Source organism: Mytilus californianus, unplaced genomic scaffold (assembly GCF_021869535.1).
Source record: "Mytilus californianus isolate M0D057914Y unplaced genomic scaffold, xbMytCali1.0.p SCAF_7, whole genome shotgun sequence".
Classification (NCBI taxonomy): domain Eukaryota; kingdom Metazoa; phylum Mollusca; class Bivalvia; order Mytilida; family Mytilidae; genus Mytilus; species Mytilus californianus.
In genome coordinates this window covers 111,899,188-111,917,023 of record NW_026262723.1, presented here as the reverse complement: position 1 = coordinate 111,917,023, position 17,836 = coordinate 111,899,188, and the positions used below count along the sequence as shown (strand labels likewise).

Sequence of the window (17,836 nt, the reverse complement as noted above, 5' to 3'; positions counted from 1 at the left end):
CACCGTTCCACAGTTATTGTCTGGAAACTAGAAAATGCTCATTTTTGGCCCCTTTTTGGCCCCTAATTCCTTAACTGTTGGTACCATAACCCCCAAAATCAATCCCAACCTTCCTTTTGTGGTATTTAACCTTCTGGTCAAATTTCAAAAAGATCCATTCACTTAAACTAAAGTTAGAGTGCGAAAACCAATATGTATTCAGACGACGACGACGACGCCAACTTCATACCAATATACGACCACAAAATTTTTTTGCGGTCGTATAAAAATCTGGCAAGAATTGTACATGTGAGAGTGCTAACAAAACCGAACGGACAGACAGATGGACACCCAGTATTTCATGTGTCCGGCAATATGTTGCGTGGGAGACAAAAACGAACGTATAGTATATACTCCTGTCATGCAATACGGTCTAATTAATGTTATGCCACTTACCATGCCATCATAACCATGTGGTAACAGTAAAGTGATGCCACTTTCTCTTGTCCATTTGTCTTTACCACTGCTAATAAACTGATCAATTATACATTGTGCTGTGTTGGCAAAATCACCAAACTGAGCCTCCCATATCACCAATGTATAAGGATTTTCTAAGGAATATCCTAATTCAAATCCTGAAAATAATATCATCTTGGTTATATTTGTTTCTTGAGGTATATATTTGGTAAAATGTGGTTTGACAACATTACTAAGTTTCCACTTCCCACTATCAGTTTGAAAAATAGAAGTCACTTCTCCCTATGATTTTGAAGTAGTGTGAGCCCTGTGAATTTTTATTTATCAAACTTTGTACATGTATAATGTGATTCAAACTCTGAAAGGGAACATACATGTATAAAGTGATTCAAACTCTAAAAGGGAACATACATGTATAAAGTGATTCAAACTCTAAAAGGGAACATACATGTATAAAGTGATTCAAACTCTAAAAGGGAACATACATGTATAAAGTGATTCAAACTCTAAAAGGGAACATACATGTATAAAGTGATTCAAACTCTAAAAGGGAACATACATGTATAAAGTGATTCAAACTCTAAAAGGGAACATACATGTATAATGTGATTCAAACTCTAAAAGGGAACATACATGTATAAAGTGATTCAAACTCTAAAAGGGAACATACATGTATAATGTGATTCAAACTCTAAAAGGGAACATACATGTATAATGTGATTCAAACTCTAAAAGGGAACATACATGTATAAAGTGATTCAAACTCTAAAAGGGAACATACATGTATAATGTGATTCAAACTCTCAAAGGGAACATACATGTACATGTATAATGTGATTCAAACTCTCAAAGGGAACATACATGTACATGTATAATGTTGATTCAAACTCTAAAAGGAAACATACACGTATAAAGTGATTCAAACTCTAAAAGGAATGTGCAAATTAAAGAATTATCATTTTTTTTTCAATTGATTTGTTTTAACAATATATTTGTTTAGCTACAGTGGCAGCCATGTTTTATGACATCTACATGTTCATCCATGTATCCTTTCCCCTAAGTTGAATAGCTATCTGTTGTGTGCAGGATCAGGTTAGAATTTATTAATTCCATTTTTATCAATTTTTCAACTGTTCTAAATCCTAGTCATAGAAGCCATGTTGGTCGACTGGCATCAACAATGGCTACAATTTGGAGCAACTCTACAGATGATTTTGGCCAGGTAAAATTTCAACTGGCCTAATTGATTTACGGGAGAAGATTTTAAAATAAAAGAACAGAGTTCGAATTTTCCCCGCGTAGCACATATTTTATCTGTCCAAGGGCAATAACTAAAAAAAAATTTGTTTTTGTTCTTCAAGTTTTTATTATTCATCTTAGAGAAATGAAGGCTTGAGATCAAATGCAATTCAATTTGCAATATAATAAATAAGGGCATAACTGTTTTAAAAATTGTTGACCCACACTGATTTTCAATCTTGTCCGACACATTGATGATATAAACTTATGGTCTAAGTTTTATAAAAATCTGGCAAGAATCGTTCATGTGAGAGAGCTAACAAGACCAGACGGACGCCTGGTATTTCTATGTCTCCTACAAAGTACAATGCATCACACAGGAGACAAAAAGGTATTTGACATTTGTTAACAGAATGATTGCTTATACCAACCCAGTACACCATATTCTGACAGTGAGCTGTTGTGAACTTGGAACTTAGCCTGGTTTGGATATAAGTGATTCAGTGGTACAATTTTTTTCTTGTCAACATTCTGATCAAACAATACAGCATGTCGATGGCTACAATAAAGAAAAGTTATTTCTACAATGTTATTTATAATTATAAGGCTACAATTATATCTTTGGTTATAAAATCTAAATTAGTAGTCTGGTATTTTTTTCGGTTAAATTTTAACATTTATTAAAAATCATTGTATACTAAGAATTTAAAGCAGACAGTCTTCTGACTCATTTATGTAAATTAAGTATATCATAGCAATTCCAAATGCAGACATTAACCAAAAGTATTCTTTAGTATACAAGTAAAATACACTCCAATTAAGCAATTTGTTTCCTGAAATGAACATCTTTTTAAATTTCATTTATTTCTTTTTCAATAGTACACACTCCTATACACTAGTACCTGGTTAAATATAGAAAATAGTGCAGTATACAATATGAATTGCTGACTAATTAATTTTCACAATATGAAAATTTTAAGTAACATATAAATTTTATTTGATTTAATTCTCTCTTTCTCTCATACAGTACTAATACCACTGAAAAGAACATGGAATTACTCATTAAATAAAGCATATCAATCAGCAGTTACCCCCAAAAGAGATGATTCCCTGCACCAACATACCTGAATGTTCCTCTCTCTACATCCTGTCCACTTAATCTAACATGATATCCCTCACTCAGTAATGATCCCCAGGCCAAGGCTTCACCCAAAGCCCAGTCAGCCTGTCTCTTTTGAACCATCTGTTTTCTTGTTTTCATTATTCTTTTCAAACCTATATGTCAGAAAATAAAGAATAATCAACAGGACACAAGGTATTGTCCAATCTTACAGATTAACACATAGTATTTTATGTTATTAACTATGGTTAACGTGGCCAGGATTAAGGTACCAGTACTTGATGTTTTTTAACTAACAAATGTACAGATTTCAATAAAATATGAAAAATAAAAAAAAAAAAAAAATAAACCAGAAAATTTCTTTGCATTATCAAAATACATTATTCAGAGATATCTTTACTCATTATTGTAGGAAGTATGTCAAGGATAAATAGAAACTTTCTACATTAAAATATAAACACAGCGCATTCTACTCCTACACAATCACGAGAAGTATTCATATTCTATGAATGACACTTTACATAGGCAGGCATTGGTGTGAAACCAAACATTAAGTCATACTTGGATGTAATCATTTTGAATGCAAAGGGAGGTCATCAAATTGCTTGGTTAGTTGAATAAGTGATGAGTGCCAAAAACTATGTGCATTGGCAACTTTTAAATCAATGGATACATGTGCACTGGTAAAAAATAATTGTCTTATTTAATAACCTTCATAAAAAGTTGAAAGATTTCAACAACAGTCTCCCAAGAGCCTGAATCGCTCACCTGGTAAATATATTTCATTTTGATATTTATTTTTTCTTTTATTGCAATCAGTTATGTTTGCTTATTTGTAGATCTTATTTTGTGGCATTTTGTAGGTCTTGTATTAATGATCATTTTTACTGTTTACATTCTATCCCTATCTATTGAAGTTTTTGAGATAAAAAAAAAAACTGGATGTGTAGGAACAACACGAATGGCCCCACTCGCAAAAAAAGGTTGAAGCCATTTTTCAGAATGGAAATTTGATAATGAAAGGTTGATAATTTTCACAAAAATCAACCCATAATTTCTGCAAAAATCAGCAGAGCAGAAAAAAACATAACCTCGATCTGCAACTCACAGTAGTTCACATATTAAAAAATCAACTCGATATGTGAAGGCGTTTAGAAAAAAAGTCTGTATAACTGCTATTTTCAAAGCCCAAAGCCTGTAATTTACACAAAAATCAGCGGAGCGGAACCAAATGTAAACTCGATCTGTAACTCATCATACTGGACTCACAAACTAAAAATCAGCTCAATATGTGAAGGTGTTTAAAAAAAAAAGTTGTATAACTGTTTGTTGCGGAATGATGGAATGACTGACAAAACTATATGGCCCCGACTACTAAGTGGCAGTGCCATAAAAAACATTATTTAATGGCAAAAACTCCTATAACTAGTGTGACAATTTAACCATGTTGAATAACTTAAAGTACTTATTTTGCTGATCTTTTACCTTTGTAAAGTTTCTCTCTAATTTCTCTAGTTTTTGGCAAAAAATGTATGCCAAAAAATGGATAACAAGCATTCTGAGAGTATTGCATAGCAATACATAGTCCCCTACTGTTAAAAATTCATTGTACTGGAACAAAACGCTAACTTGATCTATAACTTGTCATGGTGTTAACTATATAACAAATATCAAGTCAATATCTTCAAGCATGATGAAAAAAAGTGTGGAAAACTTGATTATTTAAGTGAATTTTCTATGTCCAAGGACCATAACTCTGCACAAAATCATCAGACCAGAACAAAATTTAAACCTGATCTGTAACTTGTCATGATAAAACTATATACCAATTATCAAATCAATATTTTCAAGCATGACTAAAAAAGTGAGGACAACTGATTATTTGAGTGAATTTTCTAAGTCCAAGGACCATTACTCTGCACAAAATCATCAGACCGGAACAAAATTCGAACTTGATCTGTAACTTGTCATGATAAAACAATACACTAAATATCATATCAATATCTTCAAGGACGAAGAAAAAAAGTGTGGAAAACTTATTTGCCGGACTGACGGATGGACAGACAGACAGACGGACAGAGTACAAACCTAAAGTCCCCTTCGACTTCTTCGGTAGGGGACTAAAAATCATCCTTCAAGGGAAATAACTTCTATAAGGATTCGGTTGATAATTTTTGCCTTAACGTTTGGTTTTAAGATCTTGTTGTGCTGAATATTTTTGCTTTTTAACTGTTTCTCTCTATCTTTTATGGTTTGTGCAAAAATTGCAAAAATTGAAAAAATCATCTTTTAGGGGCTTCACTCCTATAAGCTGTCACCTGACAATTTCAGCCAAGTTGACTTAGATGTTAATCTTATTTTGCTGATCACTTTTGATTTTTTTTCCAATTTCTCTCTATCTATTATAGTCTCTGCAAAAAATGAGTAAATTAAAGTCTTTCAAGGGCAATTGCTCCTATAAGGGTCATTTGAAAATTCATTAATGTTGATAATTTGTAGAACATTTGCCTTATTAGTTTCAGAGAAGATTTTTTGTTTATAATTTAAAACGACAGAGACGAACGCAAGAGAAGTAATGGCAAAAGCTCATTTAGCTCTTTAGGCCAGGTGACTATAAAAGGTATTACCTCCAAAGTAAAACAGTCAACTCAGTTGAAGGTAAAAATAAAATTTATTCCTGATAAATTTGAAGCCTATATCTGAAAAAACCATAGAGATTTAAATGTTTAACCTGAAAGAAAGGATGAACTTTTATGTAATTCCTCGGCAGGTGAATGCATGTGTATCGTATATAGCTGTTTATTTACCTGAATGAATGGTAACATCCTCTGGCTCAGAACTAACTTTCAATCCGATGTGATTGAGTTTCTCTTCAGGGACAGCTGTGTTTGGTTTGATCATCATCCAACGTTCCTGACCAGGTTCTTCTTTTTTGAAGAAATTTTCCCATGGTGAATCTAACCATTCCCCTTTCTTATGATCCTTTTTATGAATAAATGCTTCTTCACAGATTTTGTTATACTTCTCTATTTCCTCCTGTCAATAAATATTGAATCATTCTAAATGCAATTTTAAAATTAACATGTCTTTTGACTTTTTCAGACAATAAAATTCCAACTTTCTAATAAATAAAATGTCTATTCCCAAACAACAGTTGATACATACCTGTCAACCTATGAAAATGAAAATGCAGGTCATGACCTTTTTCAGCTGAATTTAAGTATTTAGGGGACATTTCTTTATATTTTAAATCGACCCATTTCCAAAATATGTTCAAATGGTGAAGTACTAACTGAAAATAATTTAAAACTTTAATTTAATTTTTTCATTGCATAATAAGCCATTGAAATATTAATGTTTTATACTTTGTCATTTCAAGCCAAACCATAACCCCTCTTCTTGTTTCATTCATAGTTTATATCAATTCTCAAGCTACTTGTTTCCTTGAATGATGAGGGTGGTTTTTAACGACCTTGACTACCCATGAAGGTCTTGCTCAGTCGGTGATTGTTAATATTAGAATATAATAAACAAGAATGTGTCCATAGTACATGGATGCCCCACTCGCACTATCATTTTCTATTTTCAGTGGACCATGAAATTGGGGTCAAAACTCTAATTTGGCATTAAAATTTGAAAGATCATATCATAGGGAACATGTGTACTAAGTTTCAAGTTGATTGGACTTCAACTTCATCAAAAACTACCTTGACCAAAAACTTTAACCTGAAGTGGAACGGACGAACTGACGGACGAACGAACGGATGCACAGACCGAAAAACATAATGCCCCTAGGTGGAGCATAAAAAAAATCAGCATTTAAAGGAAGTAGAGATAAAAAAAATAATTTTCAAAAATATTTTAATTGTTCTAAGGTAGAAAAATAAAAGTACGTAATATTCTGATATGTATTTGCATTCAATTAGGTTTAGATTTAATCTTTTTTTAAAAAAAAACATAAAATTAAGGAGTATATTGTGAAAGGTGACAAAAAAGGGGATGTAACTCAAACTTATTGTTAAACAACTTTGAAATAGAAATTATTTATGACCTTAAGCTAAGGACACCAAAGCTCTCAAGTGAAGCCATGCAATTCACGGGTCACTCAATTTGACAGTTATCGCAGCTAGTTGAACTTCCTGTCCAGGAAGAATTACGAATTTGTCGGTATTTCAAAGGAAAATCACTTATGAAATCAGTCTATGCTTAAGAATCAGGGTGAAAACAGGTTATTTTTCCCAATTCCCAGGTAATTTAATGACCTGGCGGGTATTTAAAAAATCCAGGGTATGGGGTGAAATTCTCAGGTGTGACCCGCAGGATACGGGTCAGTTGACAGGTTTGGTTGATAATTTTTCCTGCTAAACCATAACCTAAAGCTATAATAAACTAAGTTTCCTCTGTTACATAAATTGATTACCACTAAAGGTTGCATCAGTGCCAAATGGCTATATCTACCGACACACCCAATTCAATCAAGCTGTAAAACCAGTATAAATGTACTTTGTCATGTAGACACAGAAAAGTCTAAGAAAGGCTTTCTACATGTATTTGGTACTTTGTGTCCATTATTAGATTATATTCTAATATCAAAATCAGCTCACCTCATACGCCTTTGTGGTGACAACTCCTTCTTTGATTAGTTTTTCTGCATATTGGTCTAAAACTGGCCTCTGTACAGCTATCTTCTTGTACATTAATGGTTGAGTAAACATTGGTTCATCTGTTTCATTGTGACCATTCTTACGATAACAAACCTGTGACATAAAGTGTGTAGAAATCAGAAATAAAATAATATACTAAACTTCCAAGGTCTTCAAATATCCTAAACAGTGGTGATGAATATCATAGTACTGATTTGGTAAACGTTCTTATTTCTGTGCACACAGTCTCCCAAAGTCAAACATTGTTATAAATAGTAATAAAATGCTCCGCTGGGGCGCAGCTTGATACGACCGCAGAGGTCGAACCCTGAACAGTTGGGGCAAGTATGGACACAACATTCAAGCTTGATACAGCACTGAATTTGGATTGTAATTAAATATTTGACACAGCATAGGTTTCTGACACAGAATGAAAGTGGTCTAAGAATTTAAAAAATTTTAATTTACCTATTCAAACCATATCATTATCATTTGCTTTTATATATAAATCAGAAATAACCAATTTAAAATGGAAAATTTTTAAAGAAAAAAAAGGAAAAAAAAATCCCCCCCCCCCAAATTTTTTGAACCCCCTTACGATTCATCACCCCCAAACTCAATCCCAGCTTTCCCTTTGTGGTATGGTACCTTGCAGTACAATTTCAGACAGATCCATACACTTGAACACAAGTTATTGTCTGGAAACTAGAAAAATACTTGTTTTTTGGCCCCAAATTCCTAAACGTTTAGGGCAATTACCCCCAAACTCAAACCCAGCTTTCCCTTTGTGATATGGAACCTTGCAGTACAATTTCATAAAGATCCATACACTTACACACAAGTTATTGTCCTGAAACTAGAAAAATGCTTGTTTTTTTGCCCTTTTATGGCCCCTAATTCCCAAAATTTTGAGGGAATTACCCCCAAAATCAATCCCAGCCTTATCTTTGTGGTATGGTACCTTGCAGTACAATTTCAGAGAGATCCATACACTTGAACACAAATTATTGTCTGGAAACTAGAAAAATTCGTAAGGGTTCCGCGGAACCCAGTGTCTCGCCTACTTTTGGTGTTAATCGCAGGCTCAACAAAAATGAGGAAAAAAAAATTAATAAAAATATTCCCCTCTTTACTATGTTTTGATTGTAAGTAGCTTCTGTCAAAGTTTGGTAAAAATCCAGGATAATTTATGAATCTAATAAATGTTTTAAAAACTTAAACTGCAGAATGTATGTAATGTTGACTGGAAGAAAAACTAAGTCCATTTATAAGTAAAAAACGTAAAAAATGGAACAAAATTTTATCAAAATTTCCTTCTAGATACTAGCTTTTGATCATAAACAAGCTTCTGTCGAAGTGTGGTACAAATCCAGGATAGTTTAAGAAAGTTGTTAAAATTTTAAAAACTTTAACCACAGAGTGAATGTAATGTTAACTGGCAGAAAAACTAAGTCCATTTATAAGTAAAATACGGAAAAATGGAATTTTTATTTTACAAAATTTACTTCTGGATACTATCTTATGATCATAAACAAGCTTCTTTCCAAGTTTGGTAGAAATCCAGGATAGTTTAAGAAAGTTATTAAAATTTCAAAAACTTTAACCACAGAGTGAATGTAATGTTAACTGGCAGAAAAACTAAGTCCATTTATAAGAAAAATACGGAAAAATGGAATTTTTTTTTTTTACAAAATTTACTTCTGGATACTATCTTATGATCATAAACAAGCTTCTTTCCAAGTTTGGAAGAAATCCAGGATAGTTTAAGAAAGTTATTAAAATTTCAAATTTAACCACAGAGTGAATGTAATGTTTCCTGGCAGAAAAACTAAGACCACTTATAAGTAAAATACGGAAAAATGGAATTTTTTTTTTACAAAATTTACTTTTGAATATAATCTTATGATCATAAACAAGCTTATGTCTAAGTTTGGTAGAAATCCAGGATAGTTTAAGAAAGTTATTAAAATTTCAAAAACTTTAACCACAGAGTGAATATTTGTGGACGCCGCCGCCGACGACAACGCCGACGGAATGTAGGATCGCTATGTCTCGCTTTTTCGACAAAAGTCGAAGGCTCGACAAAAATGCTTATTTTTGGCCCCTTTTTCCTAAAATTTTTGGGCAATTACCCCCAAACTCAATTCCAGCTTTCCCTTTGTGATATGGAACCTTGTAGTACAATTTAATAAAGATCCATACACTTACACACAAGTTATTGTCATGAAACTAGAAAAATGCTTGTTTTTTGCCCCTAATTCCTAAAATTTGGAGGCAATTATCCCAAAATCAATCCCAGCATTCCCTTTGTGATATGGAACCTTGTGATACAATGTCAGAGAGATCCATAGACTTGCACACAAGTTATGTCTGGAAGTTACAAAAATGCTTATTTTTGGCCCCTAATTCCTTAACTGTTGGTACCATAACCCCCAAAATCAATCCCCACCTTCCTTTTGTGGTATTGAACCTTATGGTAAAATTTCATTGAGATCCATTCACTTAAACTAAAGTTAGAGTGCGAAAACTAATGTGTCTTCGGACGATGACGACGACGACGCCGGACGACAACGACGACGACGCCAACGTCATACCAATATACGACCACAAAAATTTTTTTGCGGTCGTATAAAAACTCACGAAACAGATGAGCAATACATACATACACAAACTCAAATCAAAAACATTTTTTTTTTAAGTTAACACAAGAAAATGAAAGTTTCACCAAATCTTTTAGTTTTTTATCCTTTAGTCCAACTGATCATAATAATGTGTCTAGTTTTCAGTCTTAACAGTATGGTCTAAATAGTGATTTCTTTATTAATAAGATTTCATACCAAATCAATTACTACATCCTTTCCAAACTCTGCCCTCCATTCTGCTGCTACTTTGGACACGTAAACCACAGCATCTGGGTCATCAGCATTAACGTGAAAGACAGGAGCATTTACCATACGAGCTCCATCGGTACAGTATGCTGATGATCTGGCTGATCGGGGATCTGTTGTAAATCCAATCTACAAGTGTTTAATTATAACTGCAAAAATTATATAAATATATATTTATGTTCCATGACATCATTACAAATGCTCAATTTAATCATTGGCAAAAATGAAATATATCTTTAACAGAATGAACTCTTCAAATGGATGCTACAACAATTAGATAGTCAAATAAAATTATCATTTTCACATAAAAAAATACCAGAAAAAGGGTTGTTATTTTTTATTTAAAACTCTCAATATACTTATACAAATTGGTCACTAAAATAAATTGTCTTGATCACTAAATTCTATAGCATATCAATGGTTTAGTTAGTTGTACAATCTAGGATATAAACATCATACCAGCAGACTGACCTAATAATTGAATTCAAAAGGAAAGGAAATGATTGTGTATACTGACCTGATTATTGACAACAATGTGGATTGTTCCATTTGTGGTATAATCTGGAAGGTCACTCAGATGGAAAGTCTCAAAAACTACTCCTTGTCCAGCAAAAGCAGCATCACCATGCAGTAACATACTGACCACCTACAAATAGTCAAATATTAGATATTTACTTATCATAATTTATCACTTGTAAACGTCAACAGTATAACATATTTTTGTTTATTCAGTAGGGTACTGACACTAAATCTTTTATTCTATTGAACCAGGTGAGGGTTCCATACATGTGGTTTTTAATTTAGACATTGTGAGGAATAAGTATATCTTTAGATTTATTACAATGAGTTTAAGAGGGTACCAAACACTTTTACAAAATAAATTTGGCATTTTGGCTTGTTTGATTTACATAAAATTTTGACAAAATATTTACTCTGACCTGTTGACAAATATATTAAAATTTCAAGAAATTTGAACCACACAATTTACAGGAATAATTTTATTTGGTATATAGCAGTTTGACAAACACTAATTCTAATCATTGAGAAACTTGATTTCTCTTTACTACAAGTATTAGATTGAAATGTTCAGCTGATTTTAAAGTGTTAACTGCCTTTGGTGCTTTGTACCCCTTAAAAAACTAAATGTGTATTTTTGTATCCTTCAACCAGAAAAAATTAGTGAACAAATATAAAATTCTTTATTCCAAAAATATTTTACTTAGAATTGTAATATACATTTGTTTTCTCACTCCATCACTTGTTCTGAAAGGCCAAATAAGTCCTTCTGATCAGTAGACCTAATTGTAGCAGGGTCTGACTGGTCTGTCTTCCTTACAGACCTTACTTTGAAGAAAGAACATAATACCTTTTTCCCCTCACTATCCCCTCTATAGAATTGCTTGGCTTTAGTCTTTCCTTGTACAACAGGATCAACTGCTTCTAAATGTGATGGGTTAGCAACCAAAGACAGTGATACATTCTTATTTGTGACACGATTCAGTCTCTGTATTGACATTCCCAGATGGTACTTGACATCCCCAGACCCTTCTTCAAATCTTTCCAAATCAGGATCAAACTGACCAAATATCCTCTCCAATGGTGTTCTACACACATTAGCCAGTACATTGAGTCTTCCTCTGAAATGTTATCAATGCATTTGTTTTCAAGTCATATAAAATCCAAAAAAATACTGTCCATTTTATAAGATATCATTTGTAAGTATGTAAGGCTTCTGATGTGTTTAGCAGTGTTGAGTACAGAAAAAAGAATTACAGTCAAAAGTATTGAGAACAGAATGATAGGTATTTACTGGCTAAAATATTTCTACATTTGATGTCATAATGCAAAGGTTTCTCAACAAAGTCTTAATAAGTGTAGACATACAGGCTAGTAGCATTGTCTGGTATACTACATCACACACAAAGACAGTGTAGCTGGATACATTAGCAATCTTTTTGGGGGTTCATATTTGATTTGAACACTTCACAAAAGTTTCTTGTGGCAAAGTTGCAATACTTTTACATCTATTAACATTTTTTTTTGCTGATATCTTAACAATGCATCAATGCATATTCTGTTAAAAAATAATTGACTTTAAAGGTTTAATGAAATAGCAAGTAACTGCAGTATTGCAGCAGAGCAAAATCTTAGTTTAATTAATAGCAGTGAAAAATTTTACCATTTATATTGAATGTCAAGTTACCTGTGTGACATACAAACAAAACTACTCCTCCATCACTGTAAGTAATTAAGTATCTATGACAGTCTTCATGGCAGGTATCTTAACTTACCTATGTGGCATACCAATGATGAAGTCATCTACTCCTCTGTCACTGTAAGTATCTATGACAGTCTTCATGGCAGGTATCTTAACTTACCTATGTGGCATACCAATGATGAAGTCATCTACTCCTCTGTCACTTAAAGTATCTATGACAGTCTTCATGGCAGGTATCAAAACTTCACAGCCTTCCAAACCAAATCTTTTTTCTGATGACCATTTCTTTGCTAAATATTCTTCAAATCTAAAAGAATATCAAATATCAAGTCAAGTCTGGTACTTTTGTTCCCTCCGGTAAGTCCATGCATTTTGTTGATGTAAATTTTAATGAACAAACTACTGGTATGTGGAGCGACAAAATTACAAGTACCATATTTGGGCATGTATTATACCCAAGACATATAGTTGATAGAGGATAGGGTATTATACACTACTGAAGACAATATTTTTTTTTTTTTTTATAAACAATAGCATTTTTTTCTTTATTATTTTTCTTTTGTTAATTCAAAGTACAGGCGTGACATCTTTCATAAGAGAGCTTAAGAGGAATTAAGTGAGTGTGTAGCAATTAAATAACCATGTCAACTTTTGACAAGTGTTAAATATCATAGGCAGTGCTCCAACTTGTCGTGGCACATACAAATATTTATCTTACCTCCTTTCTGGGAATATCATTGGTTAAAAGTGAACACCTAGGAACCAATAATATTTAATATTAGGTCAGTGGGCATGGTTTATTTTAAATACAAGGTTAGTAGTAGAGTAACATTCCTATGAAAAAAAACTTAACATACATTGTAAACATATGTGATTATAAATTTTCAAGCTTTTTGACAAAAACATGTCTTAGTCACTGATTTTCAATCATAATAGCAGGCGCACAACTTCAACATAGGTGCAATCTTCCTGTAAAGTTTCAGAGATCTGGGTTGAAAACTGTTGGAGTTGATTTCACAAGTTAGGTACTGCTTTCCCCCTCCCACCCAAAATCACCATACTATAAGCTGGTTTGGGACTTAAGCAAACCCTACCAAAAAATACCCCACTAAACTTCATAGTTTAATGACCAGTGAAAAAGTTGATAGTGTTGGTAGTTTGGCACACATTTATTGTTAAAGGTTATATAGTGACCCCTAGATGTAACCATCTGACTGAAATATGAGATCTAACCAAGACTCACTTTTGAGATCTAAGCAGTCTTGCTAATATGGTATTTTTCTCCTCTTTGGTAAGCCTCACTATACCAGGCATTTCAAACTTTTGTTTGATCCAGTCAATTTGCTCTTTATTATTCAGATGCATCAGCTCTATTCCAATATGGCCACAATAAACTTCCTGCAAAATATTTAGAAATATTAGTTATGAGCTTTTATTAAATTCTCAGTTGATGGATAGATTAACAATTCACAAAAAAGCATGCCATGTATATATTGATTCTTCCTCAATACCTTGTTGATGATTATATTTACCTATCAAAAGTGGATTAGAATAAATACTTATTTGGGAATATTGAAAGTAATCATTTGAGAAACTATTTATTCAGCCTAAAATTATATCATGTGTAAAACAAAGAAGACCACGCTTAAAGTTGATGCCTCCCTTACTAAGGGACGGTACCAAAGCAGCTGAAGCTAAACCCTTTTTTCATTATAGCAAAGAATTACTATATTACTCCCACTAAGTCCCTTATTTTTTGAAAAGGTAATAATTCTCTTAAATAGAATATTCAACAATGTCAGATTCACATGTTTCCATGTGAGGATTTGTTGTAATATTTTCTTATAACAAGAGTGCACACGCTGAAATGTCTCGCCTTCTTTACTAACCATTTGGTATTATGTTGATAGTCCTAAATGAAAGCTTTACTACAACTATTACATAAACTTAACATGATCCAAGAAAATGAAGTCAAGGTCATATAAACCAAACGAGAAATACATGTACACCTTACAATCATTCAATACACTAAATATAGTTGACCTATTGCTTATAGTTTCTAAGAAACAGACTTAACCAAGAAAACTAAACACTGACCAATGAATCGTGAAAATGAGGTCAAGGTCAGATGAACCATGCCAGGCAGACATGAACAGCTTACAATCCTTCCATACAACAAATATAGCTGACCTATTGCTTATAGTTAAAGAAAAACAGACTGAAACACATAAACTTAACACTGAGCAATGAACCGTGAAAATGAGGTCAAGGTCAAATAAAACCTGCGAGACTGACATGTACATCATAGAATATTTCCATACACCAAATATAGTTGACTTATTGCATATAGTATAAGAAAAAAGACCAAAACTCAAAAACTTAACTTTGACCACTGAACCATGAGAAAGAGGTCAAAGTCAGATGACACCTGCCAGTTGGACATGTACACCTTACAATCATTCCATACACCAAATATAGTAGACCTATTGCATAAAGTATAAGAAAAACAAACCAAAACACAAAAACTTAACTATAACCACTGAACCATGAAAATGAGGTCAAGGTCAGATGACACCTGCCAGCTAGACATGTACACCTTACAATCATTCCATACACCAAATATAGTAGACCTATTGCATAAAGTATAAGAAAAACGAACCAAAACACAAAAACTTAACTATAACCACTGAACCATGAAAATGAGGTCAAGGTCAGATGACACCTGCCAGTTGGACATGTACACCTTACAGTCCTTCCATACACCGAATATACTAGACCTATTGCTTATAGTATCTGAGATATGGACTTGACCACCAAAACTTAACCTTGTTCACTGATCCATGAAATGAGGTCGAGGTCAAGTGAAAACTGTCTGACAGGCATGAGGACCTTGCAAGGTACGCACATACCAAATATAGTTATCCTATTACTTATAATAAGAGAGAATTTAACATTACAAAAAATCTTAACTTTTTTTTCAAGTAGTCACTGAACCATGAAAATGAGGTCAAGGACATTGGACATGTGACTGACGGAAACTTCGTAACATGAGGCATCCATATACAAAGTATGAAGCATCCAGGTCTTCCACCTTCTAAAATATAAAGCTTTTAAGAAGTTAGCTAACACCGCCGCCGCCGTCGGATCACTATCCCTATGTCGAGCTTTCTGCGACAAAAGTCGCAGGCTCGACAAAAATGGGTTACAGCAAAAATGATTTTAAAATTGGTTAATTTTGTCAATGGGCACAATGGGTATCAAGGGCGCAGCTTGATACGACCTCAGGGGTCTAACCTTGAACAGTTGGTGCAAGTATAGACACAACATTCAAGCTTGATACAGCTCTGAATATGGATTGTGATTAAATAATTGACACAGCATAGGTTTCTGACAAAGAATGAATCTGAATTTGGATTGTGATTAAATTTTTGACACAGCATTGGTTTCTGCCACAGAATTAATGTGGGCTAAGAACTTAATAATTTGAAATTGCACATTTACCTATTATGGTCCAATATCCAAAATCAAAATACATGGTTAGATTCAGCATATCAAAGAACCCAATAAATTCAATTTTTGATGAAATCAAACAAAGTTTAATTTTGGACCCATTGGACCAATTTGATAAAGGGACCCAAAAATCTTTATTATAAATACACGGTTAGATAAGCCGTGAAGGGTGTTGTATACCTGAAGATATAAAGGTAGTCTAACTGCTTCAGTTAGAGGAGATCTTCTTTGGCTCAATCGGTTAGAGTGCTGCCCTTAAACCCAAGATTGAGGGTTTCGCATCATGCTGGTATAATCCATGGATTTTAATTTTGGGCCCCAATTTGGACCAACTTGAAAACTGTGCCCAAAATCCAAAATCTAAATACATGTTAAGATTCAGCATATCAAAGAACCCCAATTTTTGTTAAAATCAAACTAAAGATTTAATTTTTGACCCTTTGGACCTTAATGTGGACTAATTTGAAAACAGGGTCCAAAAATTAAAAATTTAAATACACAGTTAGATTCGGCATATTAAAGAACTCCAAAAATTCAAGACTTTGAATTAAACCCCAATGAAATTGGTCAAGAAATAAGCAATTTACTGTAAATTCAGAAATTATTGCGATGTTTATATTATTGCGAAAAATGCGACAGGGTTATAATCGCAATAATTTAAACTCGCATTTTGAAATTTTTTATATGAATTAAACAGGATTTTTCTCAATATCGCAAAAATTAAAATCGCAATAATAAATGCACGCAATAATTTCTGAATTTACAGTTTACAAGGTATTAAAAGAATATTGTTTTCCTTCAGTTTGCTTTATGGAACCTTGTGGTACAATTTCATAGAGATCCATAGACTTATACTCAATTTATTGTCTGGAAACCAGAAAATCCTTGTTTTTTTACCCCTAATACCTATACAAGTAGGACAATGACCCAAAAAATAAATCCAAACCTTCCTTTTTTGGTATGAAACCTTGTGGTACAATTTCATAGAGATCCATACACTTATACTCAAGTTATTGTCTGGAAACCAAATGTCTTCGGACAACGATGGCGACAACAACGTCATACCATTATATGACCGCAAAAATTGACGGCCGTATAAAAACTGATGCTTCCAATATCAAATAGGTTATTTGAAGCATGTCATTTGTGTCTTTGTAATCTGTTTATGTAGATAGTGATGACAGTTACCTTCAACCTCTCAATGATATCCTTTAGTGGCTTTTCTGTTTCACTCCCTCCAATGTAGGTTGTTGTTGGCAGGGTAAATTTTCTCTCCAAATCACTCTCCTCTAAATAAAGTATAAATCACTGAGTATCAATAGGTGAATACATACAATCATTATCAATACAAAACAATTGTATGGAAATGGTCGAATTATTCTGCGAAATGATGAACTACTTTTTCACTAATTTCAACATTTATTTCATTTCAACTTTTAGACAAATAATCATATAAACTGTATATTTAGAAATCTATGGAAACCATTCATTGCATTATTAAAGTATTATATCAGCATATCTAAAATGCTATAATATAATGAATTTTACAGCAGTATATGAATACAGAATGAAAACTGAGGTTTGTAAATTTTACATTCTCAATTTCAATCAAATCTTTTAACATTAAACATACTCCCTGACAAATGATACTGCATTCCTGCCCCTCCCCACCATCCCAAGTTTCTGTAAATTCTGAAATTTTTTAGATGTTTTTATTATTGAGAAAATTGCAACGGGATAAGTTTTGCAAAGTTAAAGCTCA

At 33.0% G+C, this 17,836-nt stretch overlaps 1 protein-coding gene across 2 annotated transcripts in view; it reads right to left on the bottom strand.

The window, feature by feature from the left end:
* The window catches only part of LOC127708568 (2-oxoglutarate dehydrogenase complex component E1-like), a 49,936-nt gene that overhangs the window by 12,708 nt on the left and 19,392 nt on the right, over nucleotides 1–17,836 (bottom strand). For both annotated transcript variants that reach the window (XM_052213534.1, XM_052213535.1), the window contains exons 5-15: nucleotides 17,263–17,363; nucleotides 13,808–13,962; nucleotides 12,725–12,871; nucleotides 11,713–11,983; nucleotides 10,864–10,992; nucleotides 10,296–10,475; nucleotides 7,420–7,572; nucleotides 5,623–5,851; nucleotides 2,820–2,970; nucleotides 2,127–2,254; nucleotides 436–614 (exon numbers count right to left, since the gene is read on the bottom strand). In XM_052213534.1, the coding sequence (XP_052069494.1) occupies nucleotides 436–614; nucleotides 2,127–2,254; nucleotides 2,820–2,970; nucleotides 5,623–5,851; nucleotides 7,420–7,572; nucleotides 10,296–10,475; nucleotides 10,864–10,992; nucleotides 11,713–11,983; nucleotides 12,725–12,871; nucleotides 13,808–13,962; nucleotides 17,263–17,363 (1,823 nt within the window). The remainder of the gene's footprint in view (nucleotides 1–435; nucleotides 615–2,126; nucleotides 2,255–2,819; nucleotides 2,971–5,622; nucleotides 5,852–7,419; nucleotides 7,573–10,295; nucleotides 10,476–10,863; nucleotides 10,993–11,712; nucleotides 11,984–12,724; nucleotides 12,872–13,807; nucleotides 13,963–17,262; nucleotides 17,364–17,836) is intronic.